This window comes from Stenella coeruleoalba, assembly GCF_951394435.1.
Source record: "Stenella coeruleoalba genome assembly, chromosome: 18".
Taxonomy (NCBI): Eukaryota; Metazoa; Chordata; class Mammalia; order Artiodactyla; family Delphinidae; genus Stenella; species Stenella coeruleoalba.
In genome coordinates this window covers 15,163,885-15,184,037 of record NC_137164.1, presented here as the reverse complement: position 1 = coordinate 15,184,037, position 20,153 = coordinate 15,163,885, and the positions used below count along the sequence as shown (strand labels likewise).

Sequence of the window (20,153 nt, the reverse complement as noted above, 5' to 3'; positions counted from 1 at the left end):
TTGTATAGCTAAAAATAAGTATATTGGTAGCAATGCAAGCTAGTATATAATAGACAACAAAGCAACATATTTATTGGAAAATGAAGTCACATATACAGGCGATGCTAGTGATTGAAAAGCAATTCATAATATAGATTAAATCTGATTGCATATGAAGTATATGCAGACAGAGCAAGTCTAATGTAAGGTAGAATAAGACAAGCAGCAAACATTTTGATGGATGCATGAGCAAGTAGTCACAGTACCTGTAAAACTCATCTGTGCTGTGACATTTGTGTTCCACTCTCCTGGCACTGGGGAGAAGTGGCCTCTCTATTTGTCCTATTGTGGTCCCCTAGCATGAGCAGATTGGCAGCAAATGTCAGATTACCAGGATATTTCTAAATTTTCCTGTATCTTTCTAGGTGTGTTATTCATTTAGATACTTCCCAGATGTATTATTTACTCAGATGTAGGGTGTTTCATAGAATTAGCAGAGTAATTTTTGTTTAAAACTTTTTTTTTTGGCCGTGCTTTGTGGCTTGTGGGATCTTATTTCCCCTACCAGGGATCGAACCCGGGCCCCCTGCAGTGGAAGTGCAGAGTCCACTGGACCACTGGACCACCAGGGAAGTCCCTAGCATAGTAATTAAATAATGTAGGAAATGAATCTGGGGTAGATTAGATAGTATGGGAAGGAAGTTCATGAAGATGAAGTGAAATTGCTTGTACCATTAAGCTAAGCTGCTATTTTAATATCTTTGTTGCTCTTTTGTAACATTGTATAACTTAGCCTGTTTTCAATATTTCTGTATAATTATTAATACTATGCATAACAGTGTTACAGGTTAGTGAACCACCAGTTATTGAATCCCACTTCTAACCCATTAGCTAACAAATTTCAAATGATCATTTATTCATGGAGTGCTTTGGAATTAGAGTAGTATATATCATTTGAGTGGAGTGTGTGTGTGTGTTACATGGCAATAAATGTAACTATCACACTGGACTCTAGGTGGCTATCAGCACAGGCTTCAACCACTGTATGCTGGCAGCTGGCCCAACCCTTTCCCTTTGTATCTGGTGACACCCAAGGGCAGGTCTAATTCTCAGAGCTGGTCCTTCCTGTCTGCCCATCGTGCTGCACAGAGCCAAGAATGCCTATCTATGTGTCAGGATATGACCCCTCCTAAACTCTCAGGCTCGCCTCACCCAAGAATGTACTATCATCAGAACATTTGAAAAGCTCTTCTCAATATCGAATGCTACGTGCACATATTGCTTTATAACACAACTGATGCAATATCAATATTCCTTTTACTTCGATTTCCGCCTTTGAATCATAGATTCCAGAGGTCTGCCGCACCATGAATTGACTGGAATCAATATTCTCCTGATTTAAAAAAATTCTTTCATTTCATTTTCTTTAGCACCTGCATGTAGAAATATATTACAGTTCTTAAAAACAACAGCAATATATTCTCCCTGGACTCTCTGATAAGGGTTGACTGATGAAAGTTCACTGTTCGGTCCAGAAGTAGTAATTGCTGAAAAAAATTGGCTTTGGTGCTCTCCAGGTGTGCCCATTTGAAATCATAAGACATTCTTATAAAGGACAGTGTTTACTAGCCTTCTCGATAATTTAGCATCAACCAAAATTGTCTTCTGCAGGAGCTTTGGAGTTGGCGAACACATCTATGTGCTGGGAGGGTGCAAAATTTTATATAAATCGAAATGTGAACTTCTTAAAAGACCATCAAGGTGGTTGGAAATGGAAAAAAAGAACCCCGGCAGAATAGACTGATAAAGTGAATGGGCTTAATTAAAAGTTTGCCAAGATGTGGTGGTAGACCTCCTTCTCCTCTTTCACCTCCACCTCTACTTCCACCTCCTTCTTCTCCTTCTTCTTTCTTCTCTTCTTCCCTCTTCCTATTACTCCTTGTTCCTCTTCTTTTTAAATATTGTTTTCATTATGAAACATAACATGTGACCAGGAGAGTCCATGAAGCGGAAATTATGGTTTAGATAATTACTATAAACACAAATCCATGCAGTCAGCACCAGCTCAAGAAAAAGAACATTACCCGCTCTCCTGTGTGTCCCACCCCACTTATAACCTCTCCAACTCCCCAATTCATTTCCTTTTTCTTTAGAATTTTACCACTATGTGTGCATATCTAAACAGTATTATTTGATCTTATCTGTTTTTGACTTTTATGTAAGTGTAATCACACTATAGGAATTTTAGTAGCTTGTTTTTTTCATTTACTGTAATGATTTATGTTACTGTGTATAATTGCAGTTTACTTATTCTCATTGCTACATAATACTCTATTGTGTATACCACATTTTACTTATCCATTCTACTGTTGGTGGACTTTTGGGTTGTTTCCAGTTTGGGCTATTAAGAACAATGCTGCTAAGAACATTAAAAAAAAAAAGAAAAAGATGTGATGGTAGCAAGTCTCCAAAGATGGTCCCAATGCGCCACTCCTCCTGGAATTTGTGGGTTTTTTTAAAGATTTATTTATTAATTTATTTATGGCTGCATCGGGTCTTAGTTGCGGCATGTGCAATCTTCATTGAGGTGCGTGGGATGTTCGTTGCGGTGTGCGGGCTTCCTCTCTAGTTGTGGTGTGCGGTTTTTCTCTTCTCTAGTTGTGGCGCGTGGGGTCCAGAGCTCGTGGGCTCTGTAGCTTGCGGCACGCGGGCTCTAGGTGAGGTGCACGAGCTCAGTACTTGTGGCCCCGCGGCATGTGGGATCGAACCCAAGTCCCCTGCACTGTAAGGCGGATTCTTTACCACTGGACCACCAGGGAAGTCCCTACTCCTGGAATCTGAAGGGAAATGTAGTTCCCTCCCTTAGAATCTGGGCTGGCCCTGTGACTCATTTTTTTACCAATAGAATGTCATAGAAGTGATGTTATGTGACTTCCAATACTAGGTCATAAAAAGCTGTGCAGCTTTAGCCTGCGTCTGTGGAACCCTCACGGCAAGGCAAGCCAGCTTCCACGTAAGAAATTCAAATACCCTAAGGTGCCATGCTGTGAGGAAGCCCAAGCTAGCCATGCAGAGAGGTGAAGGGAAGGAAAAGGATCTCTTTTCCATTTACCCATTGTAGGTTCATTGGCTGGGTCTCTGTAAATTACACTGACAAAAGAGAGGTTAACAAGAGAAAAACCAACAGCAGTTTATTAACTCATGCATCATGCATACACATGGGAGCACTCAGAGATGAGTAACTCAAATGAGTGGTTATAACTCAGGGTTATAGAGCATCTTAACAAAAAAGCAGTACATTTTTAGAGACGGGTGAAACCAAAGCGAAAGACTTTGAGTTTCTAGGGCAGCAGATTGTGAGAAGGCAAATATATGGGGGAACTAACAGAAGTTAGAGGTTAGTGAGTAAAGTGGGTTATGTGGATTCCTTTAGTGTCATCTCTGGGCTGACAAGCGTCTAGGGTTGTTTTCGGTGATTAATTTTTGTTCTTTCTGGTAGAGGAGGGTGGGGACATCTCTACAAATTTATGTCCTGCTTTTGGGCAAACAGAGGGAAGGCACAGAGGTTTTTTTTGTGTTTGCTTCTTCTCAAATACTTACAGCTCAAAATAATCTTTATACCAAAGGGGCACATTTTGTGCTGGCATATTCTGCTATCTCTCAGAGGCCACGTGGAAAGAGGGAGAGAGAGAGAGAGAGAGAGAGAGAGAGAAAGAGTTGCCCAGCCAGCCCATTTCTTCCAGCCATTCCAGCTAAGTCATCAAATATGTGCATGAAAAAGCCATGTTGGACGTCCAACTAGCTGCTATCTGACTGCAACCACATGAGAGACCCCAAGCAGGAACCACCCAGCTGAGCCCAGTCAACCAGAGAGCCATGAGAGATAATAAATTGTTGTTTTAAGCCATTTAATTAAGTTTTGGGGTTGTCTGTTATGTAGCAATCGATAACTGGGATATAGAATGATTTTGTTTTTTTCATTTTCATGGCAGGCTTATCGAGTCAGTTAGTGTAGAATTTCATGAGACATTTAGGCCAAAGTCACTGATGTATGTCAGGACCTATTTCAGTTGATTTGCTGCCCCTTGCCCAAGGCACATTGCTCTAGAAAGTGCACTTCAAGGGGGCACTGGGAAGAAAAGGACTGGTGAATCAGCGCCAGAAGAGAAGGAGGACGAAAAACATTTTCTTTTAGGCTATGTTTTTGTCACTTTCATAAATGATTGCTCTGGACAATTGCACAAGTTATGGTTTTTCAAAGGGCAGATCTATTGTTATTTTTCTCAGAATGTATTGAAGTTCTCTTGTGGTTTAATTTGTGGCCAGTTAGAACTACTCTGTTAATTATCCGTATTGTGGTAATCATTTCATGATGTATGCAAGTCAAATCATTATGCTGCACACCTTAAACTTACACAGTGCTGGTTATCAATTATATCTCAACAAAACTGGAGGAAAAACAAACACCCCCCACCCCCAAACAGAGTGCATTTCTTGTAGACAGAAAAAAAAAAAAAAAAAAGGAAAGCATCCTTGAGTGTACTGTGTTTAGCATTGTCACAAAAGTTCTGCCAGGGCTAGTGGATCTTAGCAAGATCTGTTCAACGTAACCTGTGTTTTCAGCATCACAAAAAATTCCCCACCGGGGCTTCTCTGGTGGCGCAGTGGTTAAGAATCCACCTGCCAAGGCAGGGGACACGGGTTTGAGCCCTGGTCTGGGAAGATCCCACATGCCGTGAAGCAACTAAGCCCTTGCGCCACAACTACTGAGCCTGCGCTGTAGAGCCTGGAGCCACAGTTACTGAAGCCCGTGCTCCGCAACAAGTGAAGCCACCTCAATGAGAAGCCCCAGCACGGCAACGCCCGACACACAGCAATGAAGACCCAACGCAGCCAAAAATAAATAAATAAAATAAATAAATTTATTTAAAAAAATTCTCCACCAATCTTGCTTCTTTTTTGAAGCGTCAGGGAAAATGTTGATGCCAATATTCAGCCGACAGTATGGAATTCTAAGCTAGAGGTTGGCATGTGACCTACCAGCCGGCATTTTTCACCCGGGTGTGTACGCTCATGCCCTTCCAGATCTGAGAATCCCTCATCTCTTCTGGGCCACTGTTCACTGCCTTCATACGGGACAGGAGAAAGCCAGGTCTTTCTCTTGCATTTTTTTTTTTAATTTCTAAGGCCATTTTAGATCAATGAAACATAAATGTCTCATGTTTTGATTCTCCGTCAAAAACCGACTGAAAAGAAATACTAATTTATCGGACAGCATGTCCCATGTTAATTTTGTTTTTTAACCTCCTTGGTGGCCATGGATCATTTCGAGAATATGATGAACGCTGTGGATCCTCTCCCCCTAACGCTGCACAGCAGGGTCTGTTCTGCGCCTCATCTTACTGGCCCCATCAGCAGGATTTTGCACAGTCGATCACTCCCTCCACTCTCAGTTCTCGGGTCCGGGCCGCGCCCCCAGCGCCACCCCCTTGCTGACCTCAGTTGACTCCACCTCTGGGATGGGGCCAGAATCGCCGAGGGGGGGAGGAGTCGCCTGGAGACAGCGGGCTCGGCCGCGGACGAGCCCGGAACACAGTTAGCAGCCCCTGTTGTCAGCCGGCGCACAAACGAGAGGAGCGCGTCAGGTTGGGGAACGGAAGCGGGAGCGGGGGGGCGTGTTTGTCAGAGGACGCGTCGTCGCCCCTGTGTGCTCAATTCTGTTTGTTTCTCTGCGATGTTTCCGAGGGTCTCGGCTCTCCTCCCTCTTCGCCCCCTTTCCCGCCTCCCTTTGTGCTCCGGAGACCCAGAGGTATCGGCGGCCGCCGTCGTGCTACTCGCTTCTCCGCATGGATCTGTCAGGTACCGCGTTGCAGCGCTGTTGGCCCGGCAGGTCTTCAGGCAACCCCTGTCCCCGCTCCTGCACATTCAGTTCTCTTTCTCCGGCTTCCTGGAGTCCGTGTTATGATCCGCGGGATCTTAGAAGCCGTCGCTTTAAATCTGAGCAAAGGGAAATCCCAGAAAGATAAAATGACTTGCCCAAGGTCATGGTGACAGGCCTGGTCCGCCTGTGCCTGTGCTCTTTCTGCTACATACCGTGCCTCATCTCTCTTGCCACTTCTCCCCTCATTTTATCCAGGTTCCAGAAAGCGAAGTTGTTTTATTTTTTAATTCTTTTTAAATTTTTTGCCTCCCAAGCCTGTGATGGTTTCATTTTTACCTTCATTATTGAAAACGCTTACCGTGTGCCAGCCCTGGGGTTAAGCCCCGAGTAACACAGTCCTGCCGTCGCCGAGCTTAGAGTTCCACCACGTAGGCAATTCAAGTATAGTGGAGTAATCGCTGAGATAGTGTAGGTAGCGCAGAGTGCCACAGAATTCATTGAACTGGTAATTGCTGGGTGAGCAAATCGAGACGCCTGACCATTGCAGGAGAGGTTCAGAGTATCCCTTCGGGAAAAGAAGCCTGATAAAATCTAAAGGGGGCCCAAGGGTTGGAGTTAGCCAGGCAAGAAGAAGATTTGCAGCATACTTGGTGTTGGTATTTATTCTCTGAGAACTCTCATGATTATGAAAACTTAATTCTCCGGCATATATATTCCATGCAGATCAGTTGGGGGCCCTTTTGGTTAAGTATAGCCCTGAAGCAGGTTAGGAGCCGTGGGGATGGGAAGAAGTAGCTGGATGGAAAAGAATTCACAGGTGAAATTGCTGGGATGTGATATATGATGAGGTAAGGGTAGGGCAGTCCGAGCAAAGATTTCAGCTGGCTGCTTGGCAGGATTCGGGTACCATTAATGTTAACAGAAGAATGAGGACCAGCTTTGAGGCAGGTTTTAAAATATGTCATAATTTTTAGAATACAAAAATAGCTATTTATGGTAAGAGGCCCCTTCAGTACAGAAGAGTGAAAAATGGAAAGTCAGTCGGAGAGGCAAGCTCTTGAATGTGGTCTTGGATGTGCTGCATTTGAAGTGCTGATGAGATGCTGTTAGTGGAAACAAGCCCAGGTGGGAGGTTAGGGCTAGAGTTTTATTACTTTAGTGTTATGGAGTTACTTCCTTATACATGATTTTCCTGGTATAAATATAGGTTACTTTCTGTAGCACTAGAGCAGTCTTGGAAGGAAACATTGAAGTACGGGTTATATGTGAGATTCTTTCTCCTGATTGCCACCTTCCTGTTATAATACCTTTAGTATTAATTTAACTTTCACATGTAAAATAATAGAGCATTTTCCTAAATTCAGTGGTACCATATATTGAATATTATAATGTGTCCATGTACTGATTTGTTTTTAATAAATTTATTTATTTATTTATGGCTGTGTTATTTATGGTTTTGTTGCTACATGCAGGCTTTCTCTGGTTGCGGCGAGCGGGGGCTCCTCTTCGTTGCGGTGCACAGACTTCTCTTTGCCGGGGCTTCTCTTGTTGTGGTGCACGGGCTTCAGTAGTTGTGGCTCTTGGGCTCAGTAGTTGTGGCTCACGGGCTCAGTAGTTGTGGCACACAGGCTTTAGAGCGCAGGTTCAGTAGTTGTGGTGCATGAGCGTAGTTGCTCTGCGGCATGTGGGATCTTCCCGGACCAGGGCTCGAACCCGTGTCCCCTGCATTGGCAGGTGGATTCTTAACCACTGTGCCACCAGGGAAGTCCCCTGTGTACTGATTATAAGGATATTGGTTAAGCAGTTGGTTTTCATTCTGATTTTTAAGTGTCTGATGTGTTAGCCTCTGACATATTTATGAGCAGATCAAATAGTTTGTTTCAGCGTTTTTGGAAATAGCCATTTCTCTTTTCATTAAAGCCTCCCTCATCTGGCACTACCACTTACTAGCTTCGAGAACTTGAGATACTATTTAACCCAGAGTCTGATGCAGGTTCTTGAGATCAGTTGCACCAGAATCACCTGAGGTCTTGATTAAATTCAGATCTTTGGGCCTGATTCCAAACTTACCAACTGACAATCTCAGGAATCCATGTTTTAAATAAGCTCCCCAGGTGATTCATATAACCTCTGAAGGTTAAGAACCACTAATTTAACCTTTTTGAGCAGCAGTTTCTTCTGTAATATGGGAATAATAAAACCTGTTCTGTAAGAGTGTAAGGATTAAATGGCATGTGTAACATAGCTACTCAGATGTGGGCCTCTGATGGGCAGCATCAGCATTACTTGGGAACTTGTTAGAAATGCAGACTCTGAGTTCCTCCCCAAAGCTACTGAATCAGAATTCCTTGGTGGAACCAAAGAATCTGTGTTTCAGCAAGTCCTTTAGGTAGTTATTATGCGTATTAAAGTTTGAGAAACAGTGCTCTAGCCTGTTAGTTTCATGAAATAGGCACCATGAAATTTTTATTTACTAAGGCATCATCAATGCCTAGTATAGTGCCCAGCACAGAGTAGATATTCATTATATTTAATAAATGACTTTTTGTACTTTATACCCTCTTACTGAAACTAACACATTCATTAGTTTTTAAAGTTCTTCAACATTAACTCTCAAAAGGTTCTTAATGCCACAAAATAAAGTTAGATATTTGGGTTCCTTAGAATTGGGAAGTCTTTTTTTGCATGAGTTTGAAATAGATGTGATTGTTTGTGTTGTTCTTTTTCACAAATAAATCTAAAGAAGAAAGCAGAATGACAACTCTAGCCACTGAATGTTCTTTTTTCCTGTTCCAGTTTAGCTTAGTTTACAGATAGTGATCAGTTAAATGGCATGGAGCTCAATGAGAAAGTTGAATAGATTAGAATCACACCCAGGAATTTGTTTGAAGAAAGTAACCTTTTTTTTACTGATAGAAATTTCTTTATTTTCATATTGTTTAATTGTGACGTTTTATAGAGGTCTTATATCATGTTAAGAGCAAGGACTTGGCGGTCTGTCAGTTTGGGGTTTGAGAATAATACGTTGAAATTTATTAACCATGTCAGTGTTTCGCAACTTTTTTAATGTCATGGAACATAGACAATGATATTTGTACCAGACCTTGAGATAAATGGGAGGCAGCAACAGACAGGTGCACCAGCGGCCCTGCTCCTTGCCCAGCCACTTCAAGGACCAGGTGGTCAGTATCTCAGCACACCTGTAACTCATTTGTGCTCACCAGCCGGTCTTAGGCCTTAGTGAGCTCTGAGCTACATGACCTTGGCTAAGTTACTCCTCTGGTTTCCAGTTCCCTTATCTGCAAAATGGGGATAATACCTACCTTTTGGAGTTGATGTGGGTATGAGAAAATGTATATAAAATGCTGCACAAGACTAGGCACATAGTATATGTTCAGTAAATGTTAAATTGCTGTCCTTACAGTTGCTGATAACAGTAATAAGCAAAAGGGAAGGGTTTAATTGAAAAAATTTTAAACACGTAGAAGCAGCGTTTTGAGTCCTGTATTATTTTGCAGTGTTTTTCTGTTTTCTTTAATCTTTTCAGGACAAAAAATAATATCCAAAGATATTTTGGCACTAACAGTGTGATCTATAGCAAGAAAGATGAGCAGCCTGTTCCAGCCCGTGAGATTTCCAAGGAGACAGAGAGCCAACACAGTGTAAAGGAGAATACGAAAAAAGACTTGGTAAATATTCTTAAGGGAATGAAAGTTGAATTAAGCTCAGTAAATGTACAAACAACAAAGCCACCCAACAGAAGACAACTTAAAAGTTTGGAGGCTTCAACTGTCAGACTTCAGAGTGCTCCAGAAGATGCCCCCCAAAAGAGGTAAATTGAATTGTAATTTGAAGGTTTTTCTTTGAAAGTAATTTTTGAAACTCCAGTCTTTTTCTTTTAGAAAAAAATTTTTTTTAATTAGAGAACATTGGAGATACAGAGTTAATGAAGACTAAATATTAGTTTGTAAACACAGAGACTAATAATTAAATGAGAAATACTGTTATTCTATATTTAAATAAATGGATATCTGTATGGAGTCTAGAGAGAGGGAAAGAGTAGTGATCTAACTGAGAATTCCACATTCTCTTACATATTCATCACTTTTTTTTTTTTTTTTTTGCGGTACGCGGGCCTCTCGCTGTTGTGGCCTGTCCCGTGGCGGAGCACAGGCTCCGGACGCGCAGGCTCAGTGGCCATGGCCCACGGGCCCAGCCGCTCCACGGCATGTGAGATCTTCCCAGACCAGGGCACGAACCCATGTCCCCTACATCAGCAGGCAGACTCTCAACCACTGTGCCACCAGGGAAGCCCTTCATCAGTTATTAACTGCATTTAATTGCTTCTTTAAGCTGTTAATTAACAAATTATTTACATCCTGATTTGAAGGTTGCTTTGTGTCTCTGAAGGACTTCTTTATTTGAAATTTCATTAAAAAAAATTCCACCTAGGATAGAATTTTGTCATGTTAATTACAGCTGTTTTATATTACTTCCTTTGACCAGTAATTATCAGGGCTCTCAGCTTACGTGGTTTCCTCAAAGTATTGTAATTACTTGTGCTTGTCAAAAGAGTATAATATTTTACTGATTCTAAGTGCAATCGGTGATATTTTAGCATTGTGTTGTAGTTTAAATGGCAGTATTTTGTTTTAGTGATATATAATGATTACACCAGTGACATAGTCAATTCAAGTAATAAGAAATGTGGCTTTAAGATCCCCATCTCTGACTTCTCTTAGCAGAATAAACAGATAGTATAGGTTTCTATTCCCAGACTGACTTAACATTTTAACAGAACTGCTTAGTTTCTACATTGTATCATATTGTATCTAAACTACCACTGGAAAGCATAATTGGGTGGTAGAGAGTAAGCTAATTCAAACAGGAAATGCCCATGTTAAGTACCTTCTCCTCCTCCTTTTTAGAAACAATATAAAACAAATAAAAAATATATACATATGTAATTAGGTAATACTCCGACACACTTTATAATTACTTATGAAGAGTAAGGTTTTTTTCCCAGCTTCCAGACCTGTTCATGATTCATTTTGCTTTTTATTATAATTATACAGTTTAATTAACTATTAATGAAGTGGTTAAAATGAGTTGATTGCTTTGCAAAGACTCAGTAGAGGTAATTTTAAAAGTTGCTTTCCAATTAGGTATGAATGAGACAAGCATAAAAGTCCAGGAAAATTCTGCACTCAGACTGCTTTGTAAGCGTTTTAAGTTCTTGCTCCATGTTTCCACCTTAAAGAAACCAAAATTGGCAATATTGGAGGATGTACTATGGGTGTAGTATACATATAAGAGATGTATCGATACCTTGGAACTTCTGTCAGTGGTCCTGTGTTCAAAGAAGAGGCTTTGATCCTATATCAAAAGGTTGGTGAATGAGATACATTTATTTTGAGTTTTCAAAAATGTATCTTTTAATGATTCCCACCCCCCTCCAGTCCGCCTTTTTTTTTTTTAAGGAATCCCAGATGCAGAGAATTTGGTTCGTCATCGTCTTTGATTCATGATGTACTGTCATCATTGCCCCGCGCATGGCCCGCTTTTAGCTCGTTTATTTGTATTATATGTCGAACACCCTCCCCTATGTTGATAGTTACCATGGATGCATAACAATTGCCCCCGAATTCAGCAGCATAAAACAGCCTTTTTTAATGCTCACGGATTCTGTGGGTCAGCAGTTTGGATGGAGTACAGTAGAGAAGGCTCACCTCTGTTCCGTGATGTCTGGGGCCTCAGCTGGAAGACTTGGAAGTTTGGGAGCTGGAATCATCTGTGGGTTTGCTCACTCAGGTCTGACAGTTGATGCTGGCTGTTAGCTGACACCTTAGCCAGGACTGTTACAGAGCCACCTATATGTGGCCTGGGCTTCCTCACTGCATGGTGGCTGGGTTCCAAGGGTGAGTGTCCCAAGAGAAAACGAGCCCCTAGGAATTTGTATCGTTTTATGACCTAGCCTTGGAGTCAGACTGGACACCGCCACTCTCATTCCTGTTCCATATTGATTTTTGAAGGGTTCTTGCTTTTTCATCACAGCAACTGCTGGAGAACCATCTTCACAAAGATATGGTGGCATTGAAAGGAATGCGGTAGTCTAATGTTGAAACTGTGAACTACCTTGAGTTAGTAGTTCACACAGTCACTGACAGACGTGGCTGATATTCCCCTATGGTACTCCAGGGTGCCTTAGGGCACAGTTTGGGAACCAGGGTCCTCTCAGCTCCCCGTGAAAGGCCCTGGGACCACACCTTTAAGTTTCCTAGAATTCTTGTTGTCTGACGGGCACTCTAAGGCACCATCTTAAATCTTTCTAGGATCTTAACAGAGGGTTTTACAGTCATGCCCATGGCTTTATCTTTAGACCGTTTTCCTAATGCTGCCCTGGATTTGATCTCTGTACAGAAGCCATTTCTAAATTTTGGCATCATTTGCTATCTGGAGGGGCTAAGAATGAGAAATGTTTTCTTTTGATCCCAGCAGGTCTTGGCTCCTTTATGTGGGACAGTTCTTTCTTCTCTCTCCTCTCACATTTTACCATTGGCCACTGAGAAGGCAGGAGGCACCTTCAGTATTCTGTCTGGAAGGCTCCTTGCTCGGTCGTCCAATTCATTGAGCATCTCTCTCATTTGCCATATTACTTCAGGCAATAATGTCCTAAACAAAGGCCCCCTTTCCTCCAGCTTCCAGTAACGTTGATTTTCCTATAGTGCTCACGCGGCCGCCAGGCTCTAACAGTCTGTTTGAGGCCCGAAGCTTTCTCTAACACTTGCCTCAGGATCTCTCCGGTTTCCCCCCTCTGCCAGTACCCAAAACTCTCCCATACATTTTAGGTTTTTTTGTTTTTGTTTTATAACAGCAGCGCCCAAGCTCCAGGCTCCAAAATCTGTTCCAGTTATCTATCGCTGCATAACAAACCATCCCAAGGCTTGGGGGCAGCATCTCTCTGCGGTTTGGGCAAAGAGCTGCACATAGTTGTGTCTGCTCCACTCAGCGTCAGCAAGGCAGCTTCAAAGCTGGCATCTGGAATTCTCTGAAAGCTTTGCCCACGTACAGTACATTCCAGCGCTTGATGCTGCCTATTGGCTGAGACCATATTTGGGGCTCTTGGCCAGAACACTTACCCAGGGCCTCTCCAAGTGGCCTGGGCTTCTTCACAACCAGAGAGCTGGGGTCCACGGACACACGTCTCAAGAGACATCCCAACAAAAGTCGTGTCACATTATGTGGCCTAGCCTCACAAGTCACAGGGCATCATTTCTCTCAGTCTGTTCATTGAGGCAGTCACGAAGTCTCCCCTGGTTTCAGGGGGAGGGGAAATTGCCTCTCTAGATGGGCTTGTAGCAAGGTTTTGGAAGAGCTTGTGGGACCCGAAACACTGCTGTCTCTGTTTTAGGAAAGTATCCGCCACAGCCGTTAACCTGATTACTGTAGTTGTCAGCTGTATTGAAGGCAACATTATCATGATAAAATTGACCCCCTGAATAACTGATTGCATCTGGATTGGGCGAACTATGGGTACCGTATGGTTCAGTGTACTTAGGGCTTCCTTGAGCACAGTTACTCTTGTAACTGCGTGTCCTTTGTAGGGACCACAGATACTCCGCCTGTGGCCTTGTTACAAGAGATACTGGTTCCTTTGGGGCGCTAAGCTCCTGCACCTGCGCGATATGGGTCTCCTATCCTAACTCCTGGATGGCTGTGTGACGTGTCGCCCGCGAGTGCTGCAGGGGCTCCCCAAGAGGGACACCTGAGGCTGCCCTGCCAGCCTGCTGTGGTTCTGCCCTTTACCTTTCTGAGTAGTCCGGGCTAGGCACGTCAGTGGTAGTCTTGTGAGTCTGGATGTATTGTGAAACCTTACAAGACCCCTGGTGGGTGCAGTGATAACCATAGTTTCTAGCTCCTCCTTTAACATTCTCTTAACCAAGCAACTAACTACCTGCTCTGATTTCAGCTACCTATTCATTAAGGTCCCCTTTCCTCCAGCTTCCAGTAACATTGATTTTCCTACAGCCCTCACTCTCAGCGTCCTTGAGCGTTTCCAGTCTCTGACAGTCTCTTTGAGGCCCAGCTTCAGGGATGTGGGAACTTTGATTTGCAAGTTAGACATCATTTCCTAAGGTAGAAAGCCAGGTGCAGTAAAACAGTAATTCAGATCCCACTCATTGAGGTGGCGATTTTCAGTGATGTAAAAAATGTAAATAACTTTTTATATCCGGCATATTTTTCTCCTAACTTACCCTAATTTACTGCAGAACAGCTTTTTTTTTTTTAGCTTATGGAAAGTTTAAAACATAAACAAAATCGTATGATGTTTTGATAATTATCAAATCTTGCCATTCTTGTCATCTATACCTTCACCCACTTTCCATCTCCCACGTGGTGATTTTATGTTTTTTTTTTTTCCAGGTAAAATTTACATACGTTAAAGTGTACAAATCTTAGCTGTAGGAGTTTGGCAAATTGATGTGCCAATGTAACCCACATACTTTCCAAGATGCAGAGCATTTCCCATCTTCACCTTCCCCATCAGTAACCTTCTGTCCTGAGGCAGCCACTGTTCTGATTTTTTTTCACCTTAATTTGGCCTCTTCTAGAACTCGATATAAGAGGAATCATACCATATATACTTTTTCTAATCCAGCTTCTTTCATTCAGTTTCATACATGTTGTGGAGTGAGCGGAGTACTGTTCCATTGCATGGATATATCACTGTTTATCTGTTCTGATGATAGACCTTTGGGTTGTTTCCAATTTGAGGATATTACCATTAAAGCTTGTATAAACAGGTTTAACCACTTTTATATTTGCTTGCAGCCTGTATTGTTTTTGAAATAAAATGGCATCTAACTTAAAAATCCACTAATTTATCACTTTCGAGGCTGATCCCTCATTCCTCCACCTTAATCTGTTGCTCTGAGTTAGTATTGTGCTTCATTAAGGATCCATTAACTTTAACTTTCAATATTGTAACATTTTTATAAAACCGACACCTAGTGTTTAAGAATTCTTTTTTAAAAAAAAATTTTAGTGAAGTATAGTTGATTTACAATGCTGTGTTAAGAATTCTTGATTTTGTCAGAAATTGAATTGAATGATACTTTTTGAAGGACAAAAAGTTTTCTCCCAAGAAATCATTTTACTTTCCACTGAAGTAATGCCTCTTTTCTCTCATTTGTCTTCCATATTCTCTCTCAGAAGTGAGTCCCTGAGCCCAGAGTTGGTGGCGGCTGCCTCCGCGGTTGCAGACTCTCTCCCTTTTGACAAGCAGATGACCAAGTCAGATCTGCTGAAGCAGCTCCAGCAGCACGAGGAAGCCTCGAGGGCACAGAAGGATGGAGAGAGACCTAAAATTAGGTTGGTGAATCCAATAGCTGTGTCAGTGATGCTGATATGTCAAAATAGGCTGGCTTCATGTGAGTGATGAGCTACATTACATAATATATTCATTTATATATAAAATATGCCTCATAAGTATTAGCAGTTTGATTTCTTTTAAAACTCGTGTGTTAAGTAAGATTTCAGTTTTAAAAGACCAATTGAATGATTAAACTTCTTTTGAGAAGTTACATAATTTCTTGTCCCTGAAAAAGAAGTGGTAAATTCAGTAATGTTATTTAAAATAAAGAAATAAATAATAGAATAAGACAATTTCTCTGAGAAGTTTTTCTTTTAGTTAAATAATATGCTGGTTTTATGCACAATATGATCATGCATTTTATTTGTCTTTGAACAAATGCAAGGCAATAAATAAATATGGCTAAATCTCAACTTTAATACAGGTTTTTAATCTAGGTGCTAGGTATACAGATATTGATATCTACTTGTCTGAATGTTTGACAGTTTTTCATGAGGGATACTTTTAATTATGTTTTAAATGAACATTTCTGAAGAACATCTTTAAAAGAGAAAGCCACATCAATCTTAGTGGTCTGTGGTATTAATAGGCAACATATAATTTTTTATTTAAACATGACTTTTTGTTCAGTATTAGTGCATAGAAGTGAAGTAAGAATTAAGTGATATGAATCTCATGTTTAAGAAAGTTTATTACTCAAAAAAAAAAAAAGAAAGTTTATTACTCTTCTGTAGCTACAATTTCTAACACACTTGACCTTTTTCTTATTTCAGTTTCACTGATATCATATCAGATATGAAAGTTGCCAGATCTGCCACAGCGAGAGTTAGCACAAGACCAGTGCATCAGATTCAGTTTGATGAAGGGACTGATGATTTTGTTGGCCAAGCGAAGCCTGCTGATCTGAGAAGAAGGTATTCAGGCTCTGCAGTCAGTTTGGTTTTGTTTGTTGAACTGTAGATTTACTTTGTTGCTGTGCATATTGTTGCTGTTGGGTGTCTGAGCGTCACGGCTGCATTTATATCTGTCTCCTTACTCTCCACGTCCCATTTCCTAGAGAGGGAAAGATGTACTGGGTTTAGCAGCCCTACATTTTTCTATATCGTAAATCAGAATGGGCCCTGCCTCACATTTACCCACGGTGAATAAGGGTCTCCTGATTTAGAGTAAGTGGAGCTGACTGAATTCTGAACAAATGAATGTTTTGCGAGAAACACTATTGTTCATTCTGATGTGTGCCTAACAGTGTAGATTCATGTACTCTCTCTATCTCTATATATAATCATCTTTCTTCATACCTTAGAGAAATAACCACCATCAGAAAAAGAAAGAAGATCCATTATAATACCTTAAAGTAGTAGATTATTTGTGGCAATCTGAATTTGGTAATTTGCAGTTCTTAAAGATGCTAAGCCATGCGTTACATAGTTTTTTGGTTGTGTTTTTATACATTTATTTCTTTTATTTATTTTTGGCTGCGTTGGGTCTTTGTTGCTGCACACGGGCTTTCTCTAGTTGTGGTGAGCAGGGGCAAGTCTTCGTTGCGGTGCACGGGCTTCTCATTGCAACGGCTTCTCGTAGCAGAGCACAGGCTCTAGGTATGCGGGCTTCAGTAGTTGTGGCACAGGGGCTCAGTAGTTGTGGCCCGTGGGCTCTAGAGTGCGGGCTCAGTAGTTGTGGCGCATGGGCTTCGTTGCTCCACGGCATGTGGGATCTTCCCTGACCAGGGCGCAAACCCATGTCCCCTGCATTGGAGGCGGATTCTTAACCACCGTGCCACCAGGGAAGTCCTAGGCCGCTTTTTAATGCAGTCATTATATGCACATAAACCCCCTGCCTACTTTTTCAGCTTCTTCCTCACCACCTTCTAATTTTTGATGACAGCTTGAATCATTAAAAATTAATCTAGGGCTTCCCTGGTGGCACAGTGGTTGAAAGTACGCCTACCGATGTAGGGGACATGGGTTCGTGCCCCGGTCCGGGAAGATCCCACATGCCGCGGAGCGGCTGGGCCTGTGAGCCGTGGCTGCTGAGCCTGCGCGTCCGGAGCCTGTGCTCCGCAACGGGAGAGGCCACAACGGTGAGAGGCCTGCGTACCGAAAAAAAAAAAATCAATCTATAATATAACATTCTGATGTAGTTGCATGGCATCATTTCAAAGAAGACTGATTTAAAGAAGACTAAAGTTAAATATTTTGGGACAATATTTCTTGGTTTGTTTTTTTAACAAATTTAATGCCTTTTCTATCTTATTTATTTATTTTTGGCTGCGTTGGGTCTTCGTTGCTGCACATGGGCTTTCTCTAGTTGCGGCAAGCGGGGGGCTAACTTTGTTGTGGAGCGCGGGCTTCTCATTGTGGTGGCTTCTCATTGCAGAGCACAGGCTCTAGGCGCACAGGCTTCAGTAGTTGTGGCACGCGGGCTCAGTAGTTGTGGCTTGTGGGCTCTAGAGCACAGGCTCAGTAGTTGTGGCGCACGGGCTTAGCTGCTCCGCAGCATGTGCGGCCTTCCCAGACCAGGGATGGAACCCGTGTCCCCTGCATTGGCAGGCGGATTCTTAACCACTGCACCACCAGGGAAGTCCCAGGGCAATATTTAATAAGTTAAACTCCAAGTACACATTCTGCTTTATTCAATGTCATAGATATAAATATCACTTTAAATTAGTAATTCAAATAATCTTCCGAAGTCACTATAACCCCTGAACTTCCTTTGTTAACTGCTGACCATCTTTTCCAATCTTCCTGTACAAATTAATAATCTAACACCCAGAAGGAGCTAACTCAGGTTCCTGAGATTATACATAGAACAAAACCCATGGAATACACAACACACAGAAGACATTCTGTAAGCACCTCCTGCTATGAAGTTCAGTTAGTGTTTGTCAGACCATGCTAAATATTTGGTTCCCCTCCCCAACTGTCACTTTATAGGCTTGAAGGAGAGAAAGAACAGAAACTTTATGTAAATACAGACAGCTTTCTATTATAAAATAACTGTGGGGCTTCCCTGGTGGCACAGTGGTTAAGAATCCACCTGCCAGAGCTTCCCATGGCCTCTCACTGTTGTGGCCTCTCCCGTTGTGGAGCACAGGCTCTGGACGCGCAGGCTCAGCGGCCATGGCTCACGGGCCCAGCCGCTCCGCGGCATGTGGGATCTTCCCAGACTGGGGCACGAACCCGTGTTCCCTGCATCGGCAGGCGGACTCTCAACCACTGCGCCATCAGGGAAGCCCCTGTGCAATCTTTTATAATTATAATTTATAATTAAGCAGGCAGTGTTTTTTACCCTTAAACTAAGACAAATGTTGACTTCAACAACTTCTAACTTAGCATATTTTAGTAGCTTTCCACAATGTCAGGTTTTCTAAAACCTTAATATGAAATGGATCAAATAAAGATTGTGGCAAATTAAGCTGATCTTTTCAATTAGGTATTTTGGTAGTTAAATTGTTGTAACTTCTTTGTTGTATTATGATGCAGAAATTCAGGTGAACTTGTTCCTGTTTTTAGTTATCAGTCCTAAAGACGTGGCAATTTAGTTAAAATGTCTGGTGTGGGGCAGCAGAATTATTTTTAATTTTTACGTTGAATATTTCATATAAAATTTTCTTCTCATAAACAATTTTTTGTTGACTGTGTATCAAATATTCATTAAAATAATTTTTTTCTTTTTCAGTTTTAGGAAAAATATATTCAAGGGGAAGAGGCTTAATATTTTTGAGCTTAAGGCAGTTACTGAAGAGGCACCTGAAACAGGTTTGTTAAGAAAAATAACACTATTTCTCAGGTGTAAACATTCCATCTTTGGAAAATGTCCTTCATGTTTTGATTGCATAATCATCAGGTATTTTAATATTCCATCCTGTCCTTGACCTGGATCTTTCTTATTAACGTAGTTGTTGACATGTTAGTGTTGGTCAGATTTCTCCCTTGAAATGCTGCAGCCCATGAGGCAATGGGAGGTAAGTACCATCAGCCATATGAATCCAGAGCTATAGATTGGCTGCTAATTTGGGTTAGAACGTTAATGATCACCTACTATTTGCAACACATCTTTGTACTATTATGTAAAGATAAATTGTGATGTCTGCCCTAAGGCAGCTTACTATCTAGAAGAGGAGATAGCACTTATAGGTGCTAATTTATTGAAGTGATTTAGAGATTATTTAGGAGATGGGAAGGAGAGCATTCAGGGAATATATTTAGCAGACTTGTAGTGTTTTTTTCTTAACACACAGTTAGTGTTTGTTCTCTGTTCTTCCCCCTTTCTTCTTTCGGCAAGAAGTCAAATCCTTCATAGTCACCATTTTAAGCCTAATTAAAAGAGAAATAAGTGTCCTCTTGCTTGACATTAAATTTGTTTTACTGATAACTTAAAATAAATGAAGAAACTCCATACAAATGGTCTTAGATTATAAGTGACTTTCATTTCTAAGGATTATCAGTTAACTTTTTGGACCTTGGTAGAAATAATTTTATTTTTGATATTTAAGTTTCTAGGCCATCTTCCAGTGGCTCATTTAATCTTTCAGTTACTTATAAAAACATCGGATTTTCCCACTATTCAATAAACTCCTTGATATTAGGGGCTGGGTCTCACTGATTTTTGTATGCCCAATAGCCCCTAGCCAAGTGGCTTACAAATAATAGGAATCCGTTATCTTAAATCCTTTTTTAAACAAATTGAGCTATAAAATAAATATCCATGGAGGAAAGGCATCAATTCAATCACTGTTCATTTAAGCTGAAGATGAAGCTAAGAGAACAACCCCCCCTTCTTGTACTGTGACAACTGCATTCTGTCTTCTATGATTGATGAAAAGGAAATGCAAAATGCACAGGCGTGGAGAATGGATCACCTCTCCCCTGTTGAAGTGGCAACTCTTTATTTTTGGGCCACACCGCCCAGCTTGTGGGG

The 20,153-nt window shown here is 41.6% G+C and overlaps 1 protein-coding gene across 3 annotated transcripts in view; it reads left to right on the top strand.

Moving 5' to 3' along the window:
* The first annotated feature begins 5,509 nt into the window (after window positions 1-5,509).
* Window positions 5,510-20,153, top strand: part of MRPS31 (mitochondrial ribosomal protein S31) — a 29,340-nt gene continuing 14,696 nt past the window's right edge. The window contains exons 1-5 of one of the 3 annotated variants that reach the window (XM_079902805.1): window positions 5,510-5,838; window positions 9,408-9,692; window positions 15,074-15,232; window positions 16,007-16,147; window positions 18,912-18,991. In XM_079902805.1, coding sequence (XP_079758931.1) covers window positions 5,714-5,838; window positions 9,408-9,692; window positions 15,074-15,232; window positions 16,007-16,147; window positions 18,912-18,991 — 790 coding nt within the window. In that variant the 5' untranslated portion in view covers window positions 5,510-5,713. Of the gene's footprint in view, window positions 5,846-9,378; window positions 9,693-15,073; window positions 15,233-16,006; window positions 16,148-18,911; window positions 18,992-20,153 lie in introns of all 3 variants that reach the window. The other 2 variants (XM_079902806.1, XM_079902804.1) reach the window with 2 other exon arrangements.